General features: G+C 42.6%; 1 protein-coding gene across 6 annotated transcripts in view; it reads right to left on the reverse strand.

Moving 5' to 3' along the window:
• Positions 1–23,837, reverse strand: part of VWA8 (von Willebrand factor A domain containing 8) — a 63,340-nt gene that overhangs the window by 20,327 nt on the left and 19,176 nt on the right. For 3 of the 6 annotated variants that reach the window (XM_078619949.1, XM_078619989.1, XM_078620035.1), the window contains 21 exons: positions 23,641–23,754; positions 22,807–22,984; positions 22,295–22,372; positions 21,453–21,568; positions 20,913–21,010; positions 20,390–20,496; positions 19,149–19,220; positions 18,466–18,542; positions 17,802–17,877; positions 16,995–17,130; positions 13,568–13,687; positions 12,252–12,457; positions 11,799–11,950; positions 8,678–8,789; positions 8,049–8,199; positions 7,425–7,633; positions 6,248–6,376; positions 5,389–5,453; positions 4,653–4,778; positions 3,802–3,911; positions 1,436–1,590 (listed from right to left, as the gene is read on the reverse strand). In XM_078619949.1, coding sequence (XP_078476075.1) covers positions 1,436–1,590; positions 3,802–3,911; positions 4,653–4,778; positions 5,389–5,453; positions 6,248–6,376; positions 7,425–7,633; positions 8,049–8,199; positions 8,678–8,789; positions 11,799–11,950; positions 12,252–12,457; positions 13,568–13,687; positions 16,995–17,130; positions 17,802–17,877; positions 18,466–18,542; positions 19,149–19,220; positions 20,390–20,496; positions 20,913–21,010; positions 21,453–21,568; positions 22,295–22,372; positions 22,807–22,984; positions 23,641–23,754 — 2,587 coding nt within the window. Of the gene's footprint in view, positions 1–1,435; positions 1,591–3,801; positions 3,912–4,652; positions 4,779–5,388; positions 5,454–6,247; positions 6,377–7,424; positions 7,634–8,048; positions 8,200–8,677; positions 8,790–11,375; positions 11,951–12,251; positions 12,458–13,567; positions 13,688–16,994; positions 17,131–17,801; positions 17,878–18,465; positions 18,543–19,148; positions 19,221–20,389; positions 20,497–20,912; positions 21,011–21,452; positions 21,569–22,294; positions 22,373–22,806; positions 22,985–23,640; positions 23,755–23,837 lie in introns of those variants that run through there. The other 3 variants (XR_013588987.1, XM_078620103.1, XM_078620216.1) reach the window with 3 other exon arrangements.

Consider the following 23,837-nt stretch of genomic DNA (forward strand, 5'->3'; position numbering starts at 1 on the left):
GTAAGGGCCGGGACCCTGTGTGGCTCAGAGGCGGGACCTTGGGACCCGCGGCCGGACGTCCGTGTGAGGGCCGGGCTGCGGGACCCAGTGGTCGTGATCCATACCCAAGCTGGGGTGGGTCTGTAAGTTCCCCTGGAAGCTACGGGGCTGGAGAGCCCGTGTGTGTAGCCGGGTGGAACGTGTAGCATGAGCTGTAGTGGCCACACGTGTTATTGTGGCAAAGGAAAGTGTTAATAAAGTGTGCTACCCGTCAAGTGGTCTCCCGCCGTAATTTACAATATTACACATTCAATAAATGAATAGTACCATTGCTACCTATGTGGAATGAGACTTGAACCCCTGTTGGGATCTTTGTTATTAAAATATTTAAGACATGAACAAAACATGTAATATTTGCATATAAGGTGTTTAAATACCTTGACAACTGAAAGCACCTTCCATGGCATTTCATATCAAATATTAAAAGGGAACCCCCCCCCCTCCAGTGGCAGCTGTCCCTGTGCAGCGCAAGGTGACTCAACACCGGCTTAATGGGAGGCATTAAGTCTGCCTATAGAGGTGCGATGTTGCTATGCGTAATCCCAATTCAATAATTTGCGAGCAATTGTTTTACATGGCAACTGTAGAGCATGGCATGGCACACAATAGCCGACGTCAAGGGATCTTTAAAGTCCACTGTGAAGCAGATGATGCTTAGCATTTTATGGTTAGTACACCCGTAGTCTTCTTGGTCCTTTCGGTAAAGTCACGTAGAAGGGAAATAATAAAAATAAAACATAATAAAATAATAAAAATAAAACATAATAAAATAAAAATTATCACAACGTTTCGCCCACAACGCAAGCAGCCATCCTCAGGTGAAGAAACAGAGCTGTCGGAAAGACAGCGTCCCAAATTCGACAGCTCTGTTTCTTCACCTGAGGACGGCTGCTTGTGTTGTGGCCGAAACGTCGTGAGAATTTTTATTTTTTATTATGTTTTATTTTTATTATTTTATTATTTCCCTTCTACGTGACTTTACCGAAAGAACCAAGAAGATGAATCCCTGCAGTCACGAAAGCTTTAAATCGAAATTTACACCCGTAGTATTAACCAGAGGTGTGGACTCGAGTCATGTGACTTGGACTCGAGTCATGAATTTGATGACTTGCGACTCGACTTGGACTTGCATAACAATGACTTTGTCCCACCTATGAGATGTGGACTCGAGTCATGTGACTTGGACTCGAGTCAGACTCGAGTCATGAATTTGATGACTTGTGACTCGACTTGGACTTGCATAACAATGACTTTGTCCCACCTCTGGTATTAACCAGGGGTGGCCCGCCGGATTCAAACGGCGAACCTTTGCAAAAGCCGGCGGCCACGCTACCATTGAGCTACGTTCCATGCTTTATTTGTTGTTTGCTATATGAGAAATATGTGAGATTCTTACCGTGAGCTCGGGAAATCCCAGGAGAAGTGTGGCATAGGTGGAGTGGTCAGCCAGGAGGCGATTGGGACATGTCACCCGTTCCCCCAGAGCCGCGCTCAGGTTTTCAGATGGAAGCTCCTCGCAGGACACTGACACTGGCCTAGTTGAGCTCCTGTCTAATGGGAGGGTTCAAATCACAATCATTAGGAATGTGCTTATACTACTGTTGTGAGTAGGTGCGAGATGTTGAAGCCAATCATTGATATTATAGCTATCGCAAACGCACAAATAAAAATAAGTCGTTACACGATTATCGATAAACGAATTCCACCAAAACCATGTACAATGGTTTGTTGCGATATTGATCAACAGACAGAAAGGCACCTGTAAGTGAGGAAACTTTCCTTTAAATAAAAGCTTACTTTGTTTAGTTTAACTTTTATTTTTTCAATTCAACAATTGCCTTTTTTGAACTTGGGGGTGGGGGCATACAAAGCAACATGGGGAGGGGAGGGGTGGGAGAGAGGGAGAATGAGGGAGGAGGTTGAGGATGTGGAGCAGGGTCGCCCAAGGCCAACCTCGGGGATGGGAGATTGGGAGCAGTGGGTGTGTGTTTATACGTGTGATTATGTGTCTGTGTGTTTTGTGTATGCGTGCGTGCAGAAAGTTCAAGCGTTTGTGTTTTTAACGTTGTGTTGGTGCTATTAGATGTTTAACATGTGTACAATGCATATAGAATGTTCACATAACTGAAAATATGTGCAGCATTAAGTACATTAACTCTCAATTTTTGGAATGGTTGTTAAAAAGAACATTATGTGCACACTAGTTTAATGTTTTGTTGCTTCTCATTTATGACTCAGTGCCCATTTGACTTCACGAAAGTTAAACAAAATGTACTTTTAGAAACAATAATGTATTTTTAAACAATGACTCTGGCTTCCAGCCGAGTTGAAGTGAGCTTTGCATTATCTGTGTTTTTGTTTTATCCGAGCCGCCCCTCACCACGATTATCCCAGATAATTATTCTTCATTAACTGAAATCAATTGTAGGTCTACATCTTACACTATTTATTCAAAAAAATATTTAATGGGTTTTTGTTACATTAATATAACTTGCTTTTTGATTAAAAGAAAATGTGTTTTCAATCTGTTTTTTTTCACGCAAATTCCTTCCGTTTGGATTTCTATTTGGAGAACCAATGATATTATTGAATGTGAAAATATATATTTTGAATTCTGCACTAATCTCATTACTGCATACTGCCAATGTATTTACTATCTCACACAGCGCTAAATGATGAACCATGATGTACACGGCTCACTTTGCTGTTAGTCTACACAGCTGCTACTAGTCCACGTCGCCCAGTCATTCTACGCTGTGCATGCTTCGCCATGCGGACCAGTGGGGGTTCGTGAGGACATGCGGCCAAAGAGCAAAGCACACTTAAAAAGAAAAGTGATTTAATCTTAAGTCGTGTGCAATTGTGGAGCTAGTGGGGAAAACATGGCATGCGTGTTCTTTCTGTTTAGGATTTTTCTTTTCTTGTTTCTGTGGCAGTCAATATTTTTCATAAAAGTTGTTTTTGGGTCAGATCGTGTAAATATAAATGTCATTAAACTCACCACCACCCAACATGGCCAATTAGTAAGATTATTATATTTTCCTATTAATGCTCTCTATCTCTAATAAAACATACCAATTCATGTTGCAGGGAATAATACTGACGGTTATAGCATAGTGATGACAGTGATGCAATTTCAGTGATATAGATATCATTGCACATATACTATAACCACACGCAATTTATTCAAAGAGTCCCATGTTATAGTTAGAGGTCCACAGCTTCCAATTGATATCCTGGTCTAATAAATTGTGTCTCCTGGCAGGAGATGCTAACAAGCCAGCAGTGTAAGAACAATAGCTGAGGAACAATACAAACAACACATTTTGTTTTTCAGTCATCAGGTTTGTTCTGGATAACAATGGAATATGAACCAGCACAACATACACATTCACATGTTAATCGTAATCCAATACTTTTTGATCTGCAAAGATGTCGATGGTATCTGTTCCAACTCAAAAGAAAAAACGAGAACCAATCGGCTCAGAGGCAAGCGAATCAAATAAGACATTAACCATGCACCCGATGTATTAGAATCAATAAAGACACATTAACATAGCTACATTTGAATATGCTATAGTAACAGGAGAATACAACGTTTTGCATTGAAATTTGAGCAGTTTAATTTAGAAAATAATTTACTCATATCCATAAAATATTTCAAACCCTTGATTTGTTCAGTTGAGTTCTAAGGATTGAGAATGTCAGACAGGCCAGGCTTCGTGTGCGTGTGTCTTTGTATGCATTCTGGGAGCACAGTACTTGTGAGCATGCCGAAGCCCAAGCTGACGGGCTCCTCCGAGATGGGTTTTAGCTGGTACACAGCCTCCGCTCCTGTCGCGCTGGAGCCATGCCGCACGAGCAGGAACTTCCTACACAATGAGATGAAGGTGGTTGTACGTGACCATGTGTCCATGGACACACATGCACAGTATAATCAAGCCAATGTACACAAATGCAAAACACCAAAGCAGTTGCTTGTTGTGTTTCACTGGATTTCTATTTGTACTTGTGCACCGCTGCCAATGCAGTATCAACAAACTATTTGTTTTATTTTGTGTAAACTTGATTTGATGATCCCTTTTCATGGAACTTGTCAAGTAATGTACTTGGTTGCAGTTTCTGCGAGTCAAAAAGCTTTCACCACCCCTGCCGTAGAGTGTGGTCTTGCTTGGGTAGAGCAAACCATATAAGTAATGTGGCTGGGCAGATATTCAGAGCAAGGGTAAATCTACACGTAACTATTAATTACCTTGCTGCTGTAAGATGATATTTGCCTGGAAAAAACTGACATAACAATACGTCTTGCTGACTGAGTACAAATAACCGAAAGACCTTAACACATTCATCAATAACACACTACCTGTGTGACCTTATTTGAACCCCACTGTGCACATTATGCAATCACATATGCTGTAAATTGACACAGTTAATTGGTTACTTCTAACATTTGTTTTTAGCACTATTTTATACTACATGTGTGTGAAATGTCTGCATACATTGTCAGGCTATGGAATGCAATGGTATGCACTATAGAAGCCAGACATCTGTGATTGCTCTAACAACAAGATTATTGATTTGCGCCTTCATCATATAACATCCATATTACTCACTGGTTAGATTTACTCTCCACCAGCAGCCAGTGGTCCTGGGAGACCAAAAAGAGGGATGAAATGTTGATGGGGAGGGCGATGGATGTGACCACTCCTTTGTCAACATGCAGCAAGTCCAGCACATTCCTGTTACACACACAGCCACACAAGACACAAATCCACACGCAACATGTCTTTCTATTTCCAATGTTTGACAAATAAAAGTAAAACGTTATTTCAGTCTCTATCATATAAAGGCTGATTTAACATTATCAGTAAATGCGCGCTGGTACATCATTGTTCTGATCCAGTTATTGTATGTGCAATAATAAATTACACAACTGTATAAATCCACTTCTGGATGAAGGCTTCCACACGCTGCGTCAGTTGTGGGAGTTGTCTGAACATACATCACCATGCTGGTCAGTATGGTTTGGTAAAAGGGGCAGTTCCAAGACTAGTTGAGATATCACTTTCCATCATAGTTGGCTGGAACAGGAATCAAACTCAGGTGGTCAAGATCTCATAATTCTCCCTATTATTTCCTAATTATATGAAGTGAGATTAATTAAGGTAAATAGGCCACTGTATCATGCACACACTGAATTGTTCATAATAAGCTAATATACTACGATTGGGATTCAAACAGTGCACATTTCCACGGATCCTTTGAACATGATATGTTACGTCCCTCAGTGAAACTCAAATCTATAAGTCAATGTGGAAAATATTCTCTGGTTTAAGTCATGCTACTTACCCATTCTCTTTGTAAAACACAATCCAGTTTTGATGAGAGAATTCTTTTGCCATGCAATACATCTCCTAAAAATAGGACGCAAAAAGACACAAGTGGTTGCAACATTCTGAATCAAAATCGGCACCTGCATATGTGAAAATATGCCCACATTGCATTGTGTGCGACTGATCAGACCAATCACTGACACTCGTGTGTGTGCATGTTTGTGTGTGAGCACAGTACTTATTCTTAGCTTTTACACTAATTTCTACGACACAACTATATTTACATTTAAAATCATAGGTATAAAGGAAAACCCAAAAACCCATCCACAATCCAAGTGACAAAAAAAACTCAACACGTTGATCAATAATCCAGCACGGGTTTATCTCAGGAAGACTGTAAGTCTCTTCTTAGGGCAACCACTGCTGACTTTGCACACAGCAGTACCCCCCCCCCCCTGTGACTCTTATTCACTCTGCAGTGGTTGAGGCCCACCCTGGAGGTGAATGAAGGTTCTATACGCCCCAAATGAGAGGCGCCACGGTGGTGAGATGTTAACGACATCACCTGGTATGATAGGTTGTGGGTTTGATCCCAACCCTGACGCCTGTATATTTGGAGTTTGCATGCTCTCCCCGTGGTTGTGGATTTTTGTCCGTGTCCCCCGGTTTTTCCCTCCACATTTAGAAACATGCGTTCAAGAGAATTTGGCTGCTATACATTTCCACATAAGCCACTTCGTTGAGCTATCATTTGGGATAGCCAGGTCGCTTCTGAAAGAGAGCTAAAGCGCTCAGTGAAACTTACCTAGTCAAATAAAAATAGTTTGTTAATAGTTAGTGTGAATGTGTTTGCACACAGTCATGTGGACACTTGCCTGTGCCTGCTCCTGTTTGCTGGACCACCATCTCTGACCCCGTGGGCGTGGTGAGTCCTGCTCCCCGGGCCAGAGCAGCAGGCGGTGCACCGTGTCCGCTTCTGGAGCAAGCAGCAGCACCAGGCCGCTCTAGCACACACCACCAATCCAGCAGCATCACATCCATCACGTCAGAATCTCACACTGTGATCACAAAACACAAGACAACCCTGGGACACCCCTGTTAACGATACATTTCATCTCAAGGGATTTTCCAGGTGAAATATTTCAAAAAAATTCAGTCACATTTCAGGGAGAATTTTTTTTTCAATTTACAATCCACGAATAACAACCTGTGTAAATATTTTGCCTGGTGCCTATAAATACGTGCTATTTTATTTTCAAACATTTGTCCTGCATCCTCATATTTTGTTTCATTATTATACATGCGTTAGGTTTACATTTCATGTTATTCAATCTTTTCATTGAAATAAAAATAGCAACATGAACATTTCTTGATTTTAGCCACACAATAGGGGCATATTTTCATCCATTTTCTGGTGCCACTGGAGGGGAATTTCTGGCCAGATCAGTTAATATCTTTTGATGGAGGTTCCGAGCTGTGTAAAGTTTAGTCCGAAGCCCAAATGTTGCATTGTAGTAAACAGGGACCTTCTACCCAGTCAAGCTGCTTCTTTTCATCTAGGGCTATTGCAAAGGCCTCACTCAGTGTGTGAGTGAGGTTGATATAACATAGATTGCCTTTAATTAATCTTGCTTGGTTTTCATTGATTATGAAAGGCAGGATCATTTTGAAGACTTATTGGAAAGGCTTGAGTGAATATTTTTTAGGCAGTGTTGAGGAGCAACATGTGTCTGTCGTTAGCAATGTCGTCTGTTGTTGTTTTCAGTTTGTGGATGACGGTCACTGGCCTGTTGCATGGATGACAGAAAGGATCAGGTCCAATTGGGAGAGACCATCCGATTCCAGTTTCTTCCTCACAGGCTATGCCTGGGCTGCTGTGGTAAGTTCTGCTCAGGCGAGGGGTGCCACAAGACGCTCCCTATCTGATTTATGGGATTTTATATTTGTCCGGTCTAGGTTAAACGACTCAACTGTTTGGCAGATTTACAGAAATTTGAAACAAAGTGTATTTTAAAAAATGTACGTAAAATATGTGGTGGAAGCTGGCCATACCTTTTTCTCAAGCATCAGCACTTGGCCACCCAAATGAGAACCGAGAGGGGCCACAGAGACCAAGGGCTGCCAAATGGTTACACCAGCACGCGGGAAAACCTCAGCCAAATCCACGTGCCTCAGCACGGGCTCACCGCTGCTGCCCAGTCGCAGCGCGTACAGGCCCACAGGGTTGCACGTTGCCACATACACTGTGGTAGCCTCCATATCTGCTCACACGCTCATTGAACACACGATGCATACTTTTGAGTGCAATGCCCGTGCTGGTGTCACATGTGATTTTTACGACACAGTACAACAGGGCTTTCCCTTGTGAAAATTAACACCGGAGGACCAATGTGTTTTATCGCCACTAAATATGGGAGATAAATGTAACACTGAAACTACCCTACAAACGATGCTTCTACTAACATTGTATATGTTGAACTTAGTGCACACAGTACATAGCCAACCGTGCTAATAGGAGGTGCGCGGGGGCGGGGGAAGGACAACAACTGAACACGAAAAGCCGTTTTAATGATATTCCTGACCCATATGAAAAAGTCAACAGAGAGCAAATTAGTGCCTTGCGGACTAGGGAATGCCAATATTAAATAAGAACGTGCACAGACGTCTGGCTCACACCTGTGGGGGCTGCAGAGCTCACAGCTATGTCGCACGCCATGTTGGCTTCGTGTAGCTTGAGGCTCCAGCTCGCCTCCTCCTCTGAGAAGTGCAGGCCCCGGGGATCCACCCGCTCTGCAACTTGAGGCTGTGCTGGCTGCAGTGCAGGACCCTGCAGTGACCACAAAAGCAGCCAAGCGACAGCCATTGACACTTCAGCTCCCACACAAAGCTCGGTACGTTATCTACAACAGCACATGTTCCAAAACAGACACTAAACAACTGTGAAATTACAGCATGCCTACTGCAAAATAAGTACTCTGATAATATACAACCATGACGGTGATACGTGAAGTAAATGATACCCAGCCCAGAAAAAGTATTAAATTCATGGAGTAAATTTTTTTGTTCTAATGGCAATGTAGGATAATAGGAGTCGTGAAATCTCCAGTATTTTCTATGCAGAATTGCAAAGCTTGAAATTTCCCTGGCGATTGCGGAATCACCACTGGAATCCCGTTAATTTGAAAAACAGATTCAGTATCGGCTTTCAGATGAACGAGGATTCTTTTACAGCCTAGAAATTGTTGAGAGTTCACATGGGTCACCAAAGCATAGACAAGGGGCTGGCGTGTGTGCGACGTCCGTACCAAAACAGACACAGTTCTCTTCTCTGTGAAACACTGCCTCCACGGTTGGTCTCCACTGGACTGTCCACCTACCTCCCAATGTCCTATCAATTTTGGGGGAGGTAAAGGGAGCCTGGAAAAGGAGATAGGAAAGGAACAACACTTAACATATAATACAGGTGCACTGATTACACAAAATATTTTACATTTTATATTGTGCTTTTTACCATGTAACACAGCTGCAACATTAAGTTTGGATGCCAAGGTCTATTTATACTCTTTGGTTCTTTCGGTAAAGTCACGTAGGTGAAAATAAAATAAAAATAACTAAATCACGATGTTTCGGAGGCAACACAAGCTTCCGTCATCAGGTGGGACAACCACAGCAAAACATTTTACTGTAGTGGGCAGAGACAGCTGTATGTGACAAGCGATTATATAGGGTAATAGCAAGGGAGGGATGCATTGGGGGGGGCCGGCGTGTGGAGTCAGGGGCGGGGGTTTAAGCTGTTGTCGTTATTGTCACATACAGCTCTCTCTGCCCACTACAGTAAAACATTTTGCTGTGGTTGTCCCACCTGATGACGGAAGCTTGTGTTCCCTCCGAAACGTCGTGATTTAGTTGTTTTTTATTTTATTTTCACCTACGTGACTTTACCGAAAGAACCTAAGAGTATGGATCATTGCAGTCACGAAAACTTAAAATCTAAAAGGTCTATTTAGTATGCTCAGTGTAAAGGGGCAAACTTCCCATGAATGACTGCACTTGTCAACATCTGAAAGGTTTCACTGCGCCAGCTCTGGCGTATTGATTCCGCTCACTTCAGTTCCTAGTTTAATCGAGTGATATAGATATCAGGAAACATTCAAATGGAAACCCATCATGTCTAGTTCTGCTTTGCTGCATGTGTTTGAATACTAGAATCTCAAAGTTACTGGCTCAATATGTTCCATATTAACATCTTGTGTTACTCACATAATCCAGTGCACATTCTAACTCTGTGAATGGAAAAGCTATTTGGGTATGCACTTGTTGTGACAAAAGTAAAATTATTTAATTTTAAAGGATTCCATATGCTTTTCAGTACTCTTCAGTGAGAAAATGTTTCGCACAATTTGAGAAATGTCTGAGCACAAGGAGCATAACAATTGTTGGTACGTAAATATTATCAATATAATGCGCAAACAAATTGTTGTATGCACTCGGAGGGAAGGGCTAAACCCGTACAATAATTCCACAATTTTAACGATGCATGTCTGCAGCCAAATGGGCATGAACATGCGTGGCTCTGCCCATGCTATGTCACTAATCCAGTCTTTCCACTTATTTCTGGTAAAAACAAAATCCTGCAGATTTTCTGGATATTCACCTACCAGAAATTCGGAGTAGCAAACGAATCTTATGGATGACATCGCATCAGATTTGTTTTAATGTAGTGGGTGTACAAGGTTACGTAACCTACATTTTATCCTGGCCAACTACGTGTGGATTTTGGTGTTCCACTTGGTTGTCAGATTAAGAGGCCTAATGTCATTGACAGGCTGCAACACCACATGACCGTCCATGTGGGTTGGCACACTAGGAAGAATCATTCATTTGAGAAGCTTGACGACACAGTATCTGTGAAGCAATGTTGGTTGACAAAAGGCTTAAGGCAGAACAATGGATTTCTTAGGCCATTTGCACATGGGCCACATTGCATCCACGGTTTAAAGGTGCTTATGAATTTGAAGAATGCGGCATGAAATAAACTTTAAGCTACGAGGTCCCTCCCAAGTCCCTGTTGGTGACCATGTGGTGGCCAGACCTCAGGGAGGTATGCCAGACATTGACCAACATTTTGCACAATGTTTGATTGTGGATGCACAATCATTAATGATTATGTATTTGAAAATGCTTGTAACAAGTGGTTGTCTTGTGTAAACTACTGCATTTAAATTATAATGAATAGGCTTCCACCCTCATTTCCATTCCTCTATGTACTGTCATGTATTTAATGTATGTATATATTTTTCAGTGTTCAGCACTAATAACCAGACAGTTTGCACTGTATTAAATATTTCCTACAATCAGTTGATGAGATTTTCCATTAATCTATTCATCTAAATGAACATTCAAGAACAAAGTGGAGGTAATTCCAACCAATGCTGTTTCATCACTACACCTTGCTATCAATTCCCTACTCTAGATGCCGCAATATGTTAGTCAACACCAAACCTTCATGGGCTGATGGTTCCAAGCTATCATTAGTTTAAGTAGAGTGCACATCTCAGTTTTAAAAAAACAAGAAAAGTAAAAACAAAACTAACAATAAACACATCTCGATTTAAAGCTTTCGTGACTGCAGGGATTCATCTTCTTGGTTCTTTCGGTAAAGTCACGTAGAAGGAAAGTAATAAAATAATAAAAATAAAACACAATAAAATAATTCTCACGACGTTTCGGCCACAACGCAAGCAGCCGTCCTCAGGTGAAACCCAGGTCCGTCGAGGCGACAGACTCTGTCGCCTCGACGGACCTGGTTTTTATTGTGTTTTATTTTTATCATTTTATTACTTTCCTTCTACGTGACTTTACCGAAAGAACCAAGAAAAAAAATAAACACATCTGCAAATTGAAATATGTTCTCAAGGAATGATCAAATTTACGTGATTCATTATATTTTTCTAAGATCAATGATGGAAACAAGTTGGAAAAAAAAAGATTTTGACATTTTAGTTTGAATAAAAATTGCACATTTATTTCAAAATTAGCATCCAATACATTGCAAAACATTTATAGTGCTAGGGCATTTGGCATCAAGGAACAATGTTTTATATTTAAAAATGTTCATCAGATATGTTATTAGAAAGTAAACTAATACACATATTTAGCAGTAAAACTTGATTGTTTTCCATTCATAATGTTTCTCAGATAATTATCATTGAAAATATCTAGATTGTGTTTTCCTCGACTCTGGCAGACAAACAAACTGCAAAGATCTTCCCGAAATGTGATAATATACCACCAACATACATGACGCTTAATTTCCACAGACTTGCTTAATCATAAGGTATCTCTCCAATTTAAGCTGAAGCCATGGGATTGACTCAACGCGTCCCGTCTGGCAATACATTTTCTCTTTCATTCATCTCAGCTTACTCTTTGGCCAGCTGCACGTTGGCAGGGTGTGCGCCGGCAGGGATGCCGTGCTTGTGCAGGGTAGAGAGGATCATGTCGCGCGCCTCGGGGCTATAGGCATCGAAATCAAAGACGCTGCGCACAGCGCCCCACAGCCCATCGTCTGGGAACATCTGCAGCACAACACACACACAGAATATACATGAATACAGAAAGATAGCTACCACTAAGTGTATTAATCGCGCGCTTTCAGATGCGCTTCTGCGGCCGTCTGGAATGCTCTTCCTTCCAATATTAGGAAGCCACTGGAGCGATGCACTTTTAAATCTAGATTGAAAACTCATTGCTTTAGAACTGCTTTTTGTGTTTAGTTTGTCGTTCAACATACATACATTAAATCATTGATTAGACTCTTTCTGAATTGCCCCCCAACTCCACCCACTCATCAAGCGAATCACCCAGGCCCAGGCTCACCTGCAGATGCTTGACCACGCTGACCAGCTCACGCGTGGAATAAGGGTAGGGCGCCAGGCCGGCGTCCGCCAGGCCACGCAGCTCCCCGAAGGCGGCGGCGAGCTTCTCGAGCGAGCTGACCTGCACGCGTGGCCCATAGCGCTGCAGCATGGCCAGCTCCGATGAGCGGCACGGGTTCTCCACCGCGTGACATGCAAATATGTCCCCTAGAATTCGTGCGACACCAAAGCAAGTGCAAAGTTGCGCAGGATTGATTTAGGTCAACAGGTACAAACTTTTCACGTTTTTTTTTTCTTATGATGCTATTAAAATACTGAAGATGTTTTGTGCCAACTGTGGGAATGTGTATAAATTGTAGGATTCAATGGACCTTGGCAAACAATGAGATCTGAATGATGCAATTCGAGGATGCTCAACGATTTATTGGAAATTTAAAATGCTCAAAGAAACGATGATATAGCTAAGAATTTGCTATGATTTTACAGTACACTTCCAAACTGGAAACCACAAAGATTGAAAGGGCCCAATTAAGGCATAGTAAGGCACCTTTTGGTTGAGGCAAACTAGGATTGTTATATTTTTATGAAAGCTTAGTTAATGAGCCAAAATAAATATCAGCAGAAATGTTTTGTGCCGACTTGATTGGTTGCCTTTTTTCTTACTTGTTTTGAGTATAAAAATGGTGTTTCAAAGCAACTTTTTCTCAAAATGGCCATTCCTCCAACATGAGAATAGAGCCCCTGAAATTTAACAGATTTATTTCTAGTTGCTTTTGAAAAGCCAATCATTTATTTAAATAAATTTTATTTAAATGTGAATTCAAACATTAACTACACTGAGCTTTTTCAAGATAGCAAACAGGTAAATATATTTTTATATAATACCTGATCAGTAAAAATATCTTTACCACTTTTGGGTGGTTGTAGAGCTTAATTTAGTCATACATTTGCCAGTGTAATTAATGAATTGTTGAAGTGTTTATAAGTTAAAAGTTTATTATAGCATTCCAGTAATGAGGCATTTTTAAGTGTGGTTTATTCTTTGAAAGAGCCTTGAAATTATTTGTCATGAAAGAATTATGAAATTATGGAAGAAAAAACTTGTTAAAATAGGTAATTATCTACACTATATAAACATATCATAAATAATGTGTAAAACAGATGGAATTTCCAACAATTACTTTGACTCCTTAAAGAGAATGTTAACCGGGTAGTGAAAGAAAATATGGATTTATTGAAAATGACAAGTTATTGTCTGCACTCTACATGTAGAGTCTTATGGGCTAATAAGTCATCCAGTTGTGGAATGCGACTCACCCATTGCACTGAAAAAATCATTTCCCAGAAATGGAAAACCAGGCCGGTTTGCCAAAACAACCATGCGAAAGTCAGCATGCATAGAAACCACCCCTGGTCGATCTGCTGCCTTGCCTGGGGCTGCAAACACACGCACCCATATGCACATATATGTTTAGAAAAATACAAACACCTCGCCAGTATACATTACTAAATCCACTAATTTACAGCACATACCAACATGTCTTAATATACAAAAACACACGCGCGCACATGCCCTCACACGTGCGTGCGCGCACATGCCCTCACACGTGTGTGTGCGCACATGCCCTCAACGTGCGTGTGCGCACATGCCCTCACACGTGTGTGCACACATGCCCTCAACGTGCGTGTGCGCACATGCCCTCACACGTGCGTGTGCGCACATGCCCTCACACGTGCGTGTGCGCACATGCCCTCACACGTGCGTGTGCGCACATGCCCTCAACGTGCGTGTGCGCACATGCCCTCACACGTGCGTGCGTGCGAGTACATGCCCTCACACGTGCGTGCGAGTACATGCCCTCACACGTGCGTGCGAGTACATGCACTCTTCTTATCCGGTAGTCTAGCGGCTGGTGTGCTGCGCTATAAACCCGGCGACCCGAGTTCGATTCCCGCTCACGGCCAACACCAGTGACAATTATCAAAACCAGTCCTGGGCCTTTTCTAGGTCGACTCAGTCTCAAATGAGTACCTGATGTGATGTGTAAAACATTACCACGAGGGAGACAAAGGCGGCCGGGCGTGGTGTTGGCCACCCAACCCCTCACGTGCTGTGCCGGCCTTCATTAGGTAATCACTAACAGCACTTGCCCCAACAGTCTGTTAAAGCTATATGGGGGATCTTTGTCTAATTACCCCAACTGCCAATGAGACCCTCAAACATGCATTCGTCACATCCTGACTAAAATACTGTAGCTCTTTCTTCTCAATTCCCTCATCACCCTACACGCTCCAGTTGACCCAAAATGCCAAGGCTAAATTTATCACCCGCACCCCGTAAACAATACTACATCTCCCCAATTCTCCAATGCCTCCAATTTCTCTCAATACATTCCTGAAAGAAACCATTATTACGAACCTTAATGGACTCTCTTCCCTGCCCACCTCTCCCCTCTCTCACTCTACTCTCCCCAACGCTCAACCCTCCACATTAACAGACAAAAACAAAGATCCCCCGTATAGCCTTACAGACTATTGGGGAAAGTGCTGTTAAGCAAGTACCTATGAAGGCCGGGATTGCAGGTGAGGCGATGGGTGGCCAGCACCACGCCTTGTCTGCGTGGTGGCAATATTTATACATTGTACCAAATACTAATTTGAGTTGGAGTCTACCTAGGGGAATCAAACTCGGGTCACCGGGTTCGTAGCAAAATGTGCAAACCACTATAACACCACTCCCCACGGTAGTATGGTGGTATAGTGGTATAGTGATATGCCAGATACCAGTAAAATTAGAGATGACAAGTCGATATAAATAACACTTAAAATAACAGGTTGATTCAAAATAACACCAGGGTCTATTTGAATTGTTCCTCAGAGGAAAGAAAGATGTATGTTTATGCTGACTACCCTTATTCAGAAAATATCGTTTATAGAGTCTTAAACAGTTTTGGTAACTGAGGTTTGGTGATGAGTGATGTCAGACCATGGATTCACCGAGGTGCAACGAGCCATCAGCATTTTAACATTTGAATGCATTCCAGAAGTTAATCATATGTGGATGTGAGAATTATGATTGACACATTTTTGTTACTTTGCATGCTGTAGTTTTACTATCTTATATGCACCACGTGACTAATAATACTTATTCTTAACATGTGTAGTGACATCGGGGATGTCACTGTATGGTGCCGGCCCGGAAGAGTCGTGCCGTTCGATGTTCCTACATCGTGGACAGCACCGTGTGGGTGGCTGTGTGTAATACCAGCCCAAGCGGGGCTTGGCGAGCACTAGGACAGTGCGGGCACCACGCACAGTATGTGGTGGGGGCTCCCCCGAGGGGGAGGGGGTGAGTGTCAGCGCAGGGGCAAGGTTGCCCGGGCCGTGGCAATCTGGTTGACCCCGTAGACACGTGGTCCGGCATGTCCATACAGGGGACCCCAGGTGGGGGGACTCGGGGGTGATCACGTGTCCGGAGAGAGGTCTTGAGAAGGATCGAGAGGGAACGAGAATGTTCGGGAAGGCGGGCAGGGCCGAGGGCGGAGCGGCCCCGACCGGAGAGGGATATAAGGCGGGTCCCTGAGAGGTACCGGGGTCGCTACATTCTACAAGCGGGAAGATCTACGTCTCAAGCGGGAAGCTCAACATCTACAAGCTGGAAGCTCTACGTCTCAAGCGGGAAGCTCAACGTCTACAAGCTGGAAGCTCAACGTCTACAAGCTGGAAGCTCAACACCTACAAGCTGGAAGGTCAACATCTACAAGCTGGAAGTTTAACATCTACCTCTACGTCTCAAGCTGAAGCTCTCCGTCTTACGAGGCAACCATGTGGTCGGAGACCCGAGTGAGGGATCGACCCTTCATAGCAGTAACTCGCTGTAGTCTGGTAAAGGGGCAGTTACCCCCTTGTGTTACAGTGTTACGGTGTTACAAATAAAAATGTTGCCTCTAAAAGGAACAACGTCTGCAACTCAGTTGGACCCACTACACATATACAATTTGCTTTAACATAATTTTATTTGAAATACCTAACTCTTGTGTACACACCTAAACATGTATGTGCACAAGCACACATGGGGCGCACATGCATGCACCCTGCCCCGCATGCTCGAGCGGTTGGGGTTTGAGGGTCAGTGAGTTCACCGCTGAGCCAGTCTGCACATAATTGATGGTTGAATTCCTGCAGCCACATGGCATGTTCTGTACAGTGCTATTAACTAAAGTGCGCCATCTGCTGTAAATATAAGGAGCCTACAATATTTCCATTATTCAGACGAAAGGTGAAAGATAGATGTATTCATGAGATATTTTAGAGGACGTGAGAGGGATTCATTAAGACGAGGTATAGTCAAGACGATAGGAGAAAGATATTCAGATGGACGTACTGGGTGTGATGCTACTCGTTCCAACCAAAATTTTCTGCAAACCCCTCAACAGACAAGATGAGAATCTCACCCTTCGTCTTCAATGCATCGTATTTAACTCTTTTGATGAAGGCATAGAGGATTGTTTGACCATGCTTCACCAGGATGGTCACTGCGGGTTCGTGAAGGACTGTTTCAGATTTAATTCACCACTGGTGTTGGCCATTGGTAGTATGTATTAAAACTCGGGTGGCGGGGTTCATTAGACAAAACTACTACGTCACCGCTCCACACCATTTACATAATGCTGCAAATGGATATTAATGTGCACACGTCAACAAGGCGAGACAAACGTCAGGCCATCTCTGCTCCAGTGAGTACCAGCCAATATGCGGCGCCCGTCGGCAAGAAGCATCTCTCCGTTCTCCACCAACGCCTTGAGCACACACGTCACGTTTACTGGAGCCTTGTCTGCCTCGTCGATCACCAGCACATAGCCCTGCTTCACGGCACGCACCTACCACAGAGGCACACAGACGTGCATCCCATCTTAACCGGTACACAGAATGTTGTGTTGGGGAGCTGCATCATCCAAACCTGCGATTAGCACAGTTGCCTATATCCCTCTGTCCACCTCCTCAACATTTGGACTGTCACCGGTTTCTATTAAGAATCCTCATTGTCCAATCTTCTCTCTCCAGTCAATCTCAGGAGGCCATCACAGTGAATGCTGTTGATGTTTTCTTCATTTCTCATAAATCTCGTCATTGATGCAAAGTCGACATCCCACCTCCAAGCTCTACTCTCTCGTGAGCTCCCTTACTGCCGTATTTACACGTGAAAACAAGAGGTCGTGGGTTCGATCCTGACTTTGATGCCGGTATATTTGGAGTTTGCATGTTCTCCCCGGGGCCGCGTGGATTTTTCTCCAGGTCCTCCGGGTTTTCCCTGCACTTTAGAAACATGCATTTAGCGTATCCAGCTGCTATAAATTTCCACGTGATAAGTCACTTAGTTGAGCTATCATTCGTGGTCAGGTTGCTTCTGAAAAAGAGCTACATAGCTCAGTGGGCCTTACCTGATCAAATCAAAAGTAAAAAAAAAATGCCTTCTTTGCCTTCATTTGCCAGCTGTGTTAGTCAGGTGCAGTTCTACTAAGCAAATCGGCAGCAGAGTGCCGCTGCTTACAAGTGGGGAGTCCTCGTACACAATGACTCCATCCCGGAGAGTTGGCTGCAATGTCAGGCTCTGAACCGTGGTGTCCCTGTAAGACAATGGAAGGCACACACTGAGAAGAGAACAATGGCATCATTTGTATAGAGAGCACTTTGAAATTGAGTCAAGTTTAAAAGTTATGTATGAAGTAGTCTTATGGAGCAAAACAAACATAAGCAAATTCGTAAACAATAACATAAAATGGAGTACTTATATTCTTGGTTCTTTCGGTAAAGTCACGTAGAAGGAAAATAATAAAAGAATACAAATAAAACAATAAAATTCTCACGACGTTTCGATTGCAATCGATTATTTTATTATTTCCCGTCTACGTGACTTTACCGAAAGAACCAAGAATATGAATCCCTGCAGTCACGAAAGCTTTAAATCGAAATGTAGTACTTATGCAATGCATATTGTTAATGTCATCAATTTAATTCTGGATTCTCCATGTATCAATGAACTTACTGGTTAAGTAAATCAGCAAAACCACTGATGCCAATAATCATACCTTGCAGTAATTTGAGGATTGGCATTAATTTTCAATTTAGTCAGCTGAATTGAGGAAAGGTGCGTCAGATTCGAGCCAAACTCAGGAGAAATTAAAGAATGGATGTCAAAGTAAAGTTTTGGATACCTGTGCAGCTGCAGGTATTCGCGAGGACGGTTCAGCAGTTGTAGAAATCGGTCGACAACCTTGTTCTTCCCCACACCCTACACAGATGTACACAAATCAGCATCAACAAGCCATTTCTGGAAGAGTTGTTGTTGTTTTTGAGGTTGTGCAAAACTGTAATAGGATGGGTTAAGCAATCCACAATATCAAACCTGTGAACCATGAGAGCTACATACTCTTCTCAATAGCAGCATGCACTTTAATGTCAACCGTTTTGCTCACCGAATGGTGGCTGCATGGCTTATAAGGTTGGCTCTGAGTGACTTTAGAAGGTTAACGGTGGTGTAAGGTGGATGCGCCAGTTCAAGTATAGAAGGTGCTAGCGCCAGTTCAAGTATAGAAGGTGCTAGCGACAGGTCGTACGTAAGGACATATGTTGCACTTCTTTCGCACCGTACGTAGCCAACCGTGGTAATCGGAGGTCACACAGCAGGTGCAATGCAGGGGACCGAGCAGACCGAATAATGAGTGAAACTACTGAACCACTGCATCCTCCATTTTTTGTATAATCTATTCATGGTTAGTTAAGATACCATTGAAACAACATTTCTTTTGAGAAAAAGATTTAGTGGCCAAATTCATAAAGAAAATTTTTTTCACAAAACATAATTAAGAAAATAACACAAATGTCTTTGTGATGCTACCTGATTCCCCACAAGAAGCAGATGTTCTCCCAGATTGAAATCCTTCAGCATATCCTCCATCACACGAAGGTGCTGTAAATATACAACCAGTCAATTTGTGAGACTTCCTTCATCAGCTCGTAATGCCTTGACAGAAAACACGTGCTATGTTGTGGTAGGTTATGACAATCAAGACAACATAAATGTCACGGAAACAATTTCACCTTCAGACACCAGCCTATGTGACTAAATACATTTCTTCAACAAACTGTGAATTGAAGCATTCTTACACAAGCAAAACATTATCATTACATTTTGACTTAAAACTTTCGTGACTGCAGAGGCAGATTTGAAACACGGTAGGACCAATACTTCTACCGTGGCTGATCATTATTTTAATGCGGCTGGCCCACACGAAATTGATTTCTCCGAGATGATGGCACTTTGCAAGCCTACTGGCTATCAACAAAGATTCGTTCATGAAGCCATCCATATATACAGACACAGACACAATTTCAACCGAGAGGATGGTTATAAGCTCAGCAATCATTGGAAAGATGTCATCAACCACTTTGGGTCATGACTTGATTTCTGTTTCCTTGTTAACCTCCACCCGTCAGCAGTGTTGGGTGTGTGGAGCGAGGTGCAATGCTTTGATTGGTGTAGACCTACTACCGGCATCGGTACCACATAATACCATCAAAATACGAACTGCTCTATATATTCTAATGCAAGGATGAGAACTTAAAATATATGCATTTCTTCCAACATGTATATATTAAAATGTTTGAATTGAAATAGAACAATCAAACATAGAACAATAGTTAAGTTACATAAATAAAGTTATAATAATAAAACAATTCCAATAAGAAAGTAATAGGACTTTTCAAATCACTAAAAATCGCAGCCTTTGCGATTTGCTAATCGCATTGTTTCAAATTGCGATTTGAGATCGATTAATTGTTCAGCCCTAGCTACGCCCATCTCTAAACCTTTATAAACAGTTTGCCTTTAGAGGCTAACCCCCCTTTTCCTGACGACCGCTTGTGTTGCGATCGAAACATCGTGGTTTTTTTTATTCTTATTTTTTTTATTACTGAAAGAACCAGAATAAGTCTACACTATAGACTGCCAGTGCGCTCACTCAGGTTAAGAACCAGGCTACAGTCTGCATTATAGACTGCCATTACGCTCACTCAGTTTAATAACCATTGCTACAGTCTACATCATAGACTGCCAATACGCAGTCTAAAATTACTGACCTGCAGGTTGTCGTAGAAGAGGATGTCTGGCACCTTTGTTTGAACAGCGGTGCTGCTCACTGGGGCAGTGACATCTCCAATGTGCAGGACACCATCCCGTACCTCAGCTGCAAATGCAAACACAGGACGCACGGATTTCACCATTTTGCCCCATGGGCTATCCAGATAAGTCTTGCGAATGAACATTTGCTAAATTCAAAATGTAACTTTCCATGAATTGAAACAACGATTGCAACTAAATGCGAGCTCATTAAAAAAATCCAACCTCTAGCCTTCTTTGGCAGAAAGCAATATTGGATCAATGTGACATGTTCTTGAATTGGATTTCATGTTTTGAATGCATTGCTTCCAACATATATCTCACATCCCACACATTTCATCTCTAATTGTAATTTTAAAAAAATAACTTATCCATGCAAAATTCACAAACTCAGCTTCTCAGTCACTGGACCAAGGACGTGCACTACCACAAAACGAGTGAGATGAATGTGTATGCTATGTCCATAGTGTCCAGGGCACTAACTTATAATGTCTGCTTGCTCAGAATCCTTTCCAGTGGTCTCAAGCCCAGCATCTTGCATGGCAGTTTGGAGGGCAGCACGTGCCAAGCTGGGAAGAAACCTTCAGACATACAAGAGCAGACAGGCACATGTTTTAATGAAAAGTAAACAGGTAAAGGTGTAGCCACTGCTGGCAGAAGGGTCTGCAGTCGAGGAAGTTCGAGAGAACATCTCTAGAGATTATTTGGCCTGCTCTTTCACACTGGCCAGATATTTTGAAAAGGTGGCAGTACCCACACTTTATGCCATCATACGCAACCTACCAATCAACTATGTTGTGAAATCATTTGAAAATTACTGTTAGTGAGAGTTGAATACACTAAAAGCTACATGTTGCAGCTAACTTGGTTTTATCATTCTTTTAAATAATGAAACATACCACCAAATAGGTAAACCTTTCATATGAGATAAATTTACAAATAGCCACTTCGATATTGCACACATTAACAATATATACACACACACACAAGCACTTCGTTGCAACACATGGGCGGATGGGCTACCGGGAGAGGCAGGCCTTGTGGATTGCAGCATGCAGATCCTCGCCCTCATAGCGCGCAAGACGTCTGGACATTCTTAACAGCTGCCGTGTTGACAGAGACGCAGCCAAGGACCGCATCTGTGTGAGAAGACACATTTAAGTACCGTTAGATCTTTTACACTAGTAAACAGAATAGGGAAACTTGGAACCGTTTGCTTTAAAAATCACGGAAACCAAATGGCATGTGTATGTGTGAACAAGCGGTGGAATTCACATTTGATTTGTACGTTTGAAGCAAAAATGCTGATGTCAGCCCACATCCCCATATCTACCTTCCTTCTTCCAGAATCATCAAATGTTGCATAAACACAAACTACCTAAGTCTGCTCTTGCAGTATACCTTCATTTGGTTTTACATCTTTCCTTTGGTTGTGGACCTCTGGGTGATTACTCAAAGACCTGTCTCGCTAACCCACACTCAATAGTCATGGCAACTGTAATTGTGTGTGAGCGTTTGTGTGTATTTGTGTGTGGGGAGCGGTAGCGTAGCGGTGTAGCGGTTAGCGCGCTGCGCTATGAACCTGGCGAACCGGGTTCGATTCCCGCTCATGGCCAACACCAAGTGACGAATATCTGAACCGGTCCCGGGCCTCCCCTAGGTCGACTCAGCCTGAAATGAGTAACTGGTGCAGTGTGTAAACATCGCCACTGGAGAGACAAAGGCGGTCGGGCGTGGTGCTGGCCACCCACCCCCTCGTGTACCGTTCCGGCCTTCATAGGTGCTCGCTAACAGCACTTGCCCCAACAGTCTGTTAAGGCTATACGGGGGATCTTTGTATTTGTGTGTATTTCTGTATGATTTACAGTTGGGTCCCGGGCCTTGCGTAGACGCTGTGCAAGCTGCAGTAATTGATGTGCAGCATCCTGGGGAAGGCCTGGGACCTGCACAATACAGTCACATCCCCTTCAGTACCCCAAACAAACCCAACATTTCACTTCAAATATATATACGGATAGTGAAGGTCACCCTTTTAAACTTCATACCTTATTTAATAAATTGTAACTCTCTACTTTTTCAGCTTAAATTATTGAAACATGTACAAACGTGTGTAGTTAAAACATGTTATGATGCTGTAAAATGTGTCACATTACATTTTTTTTTTTATTATGTCACATTACATTTTTGCCTCGAAAAGTAGAAAAACACTTCCCGGAAATTCGTGAGGAAATTAAAAAAACCTACCGGAGGCTCCCCGACACAGCTAAGAGATAAGTCTGTGCAGGTGAAGGCAAAGGTGACGAAATATGGTGCCAACATCAGGTGAGGACAACAATCCATTCAATATGAATGATACGAGCTCACCTCACACTCTTACCATAGCACGCAGGATGTCCATCTCTTGAGCAGGAGTGAGCGGCGGTACTGTGTGGTACAGGAACATGGAGAGCGCCTCAGGGCCCAGCCACTGCTGGGGGTTGCCTGCAGTGGGGCCTGGAGCAGCTGGTTCCGCAAGAGCGACCACACGGAATGCTGGGTGGATTGGGAACACCCCCCTGTTAAAACCGATACATAAGTGTACAATAACGTGAAAAGCCCTCAATGAAACACACCGATGGAATGTCAGGGGCATTACTTATCCCCAAGATTTCAACAACTTGGACAATGGAACTGCAGATTACCAACCAACTGAATGGAAGAGATATTTTATTGTGAGATAGATGCGAGATAAGAGTGCAATGTGTTCGGAAGAGAGGTGTATCCATAAGATACAAGAGAAAGAAGATGTATTTGAAGATGAATACGAGAGAAATATATTTACAAAAAGAAACAGCAAAGAGATACGTGAGAGGTGTAATTAGACAATATGAGTCAGTGTAGGAATGTATTAATTTTAAAAATATCGTGGAGAGATGTATGTATAACATAAATATAACATAATCCGAGAGACGTAATGACAAAAGACATAAAAGATAGAAGAAAGAGTATTCAGAATATAGATATGAAAGAGAAGAAATATGTTCATAAACAATGAAAGGAGACAGAAGAGTGATGTATTGAAAAGAAAGTATGTGCCCACTCACAAAGCTGAAGTGTTAACCCATTAAGGACCTGGCCCCACACCGATTCCACCAACACAAGACGCCTGTGCATCATGGGACTTATTAGGCCTACTTGCCTTAAGTATAAGAGGTGTGCATATGCAGTGTACCTCTCTGTTAGCTGTTCAGAACTAAGACCGGCTTCTCTTTGTAGGACTTCATAACGATCAGCACCAATCAGACGTGAGCCATCATATAACGTGAGCTCACGGTCATGCACCAACCTGCCACCAACACATTGCCAAATGAGCAGAAACTTATAGAGGATGCAACATATAGATCATTAACATTTAACCTTACTGATATA

This window comes from Lampetra planeri, chromosome 1 (genome assembly GCF_965212315.1).
Source record: "Lampetra planeri chromosome 1, kcLamPlan1.2.h2, whole genome shotgun sequence".
NCBI classification, from domain to species: domain Eukaryota; kingdom Metazoa; phylum Chordata; class Hyperoartia; order Petromyzontiformes; family Petromyzontidae; genus Lampetra; species Lampetra planeri.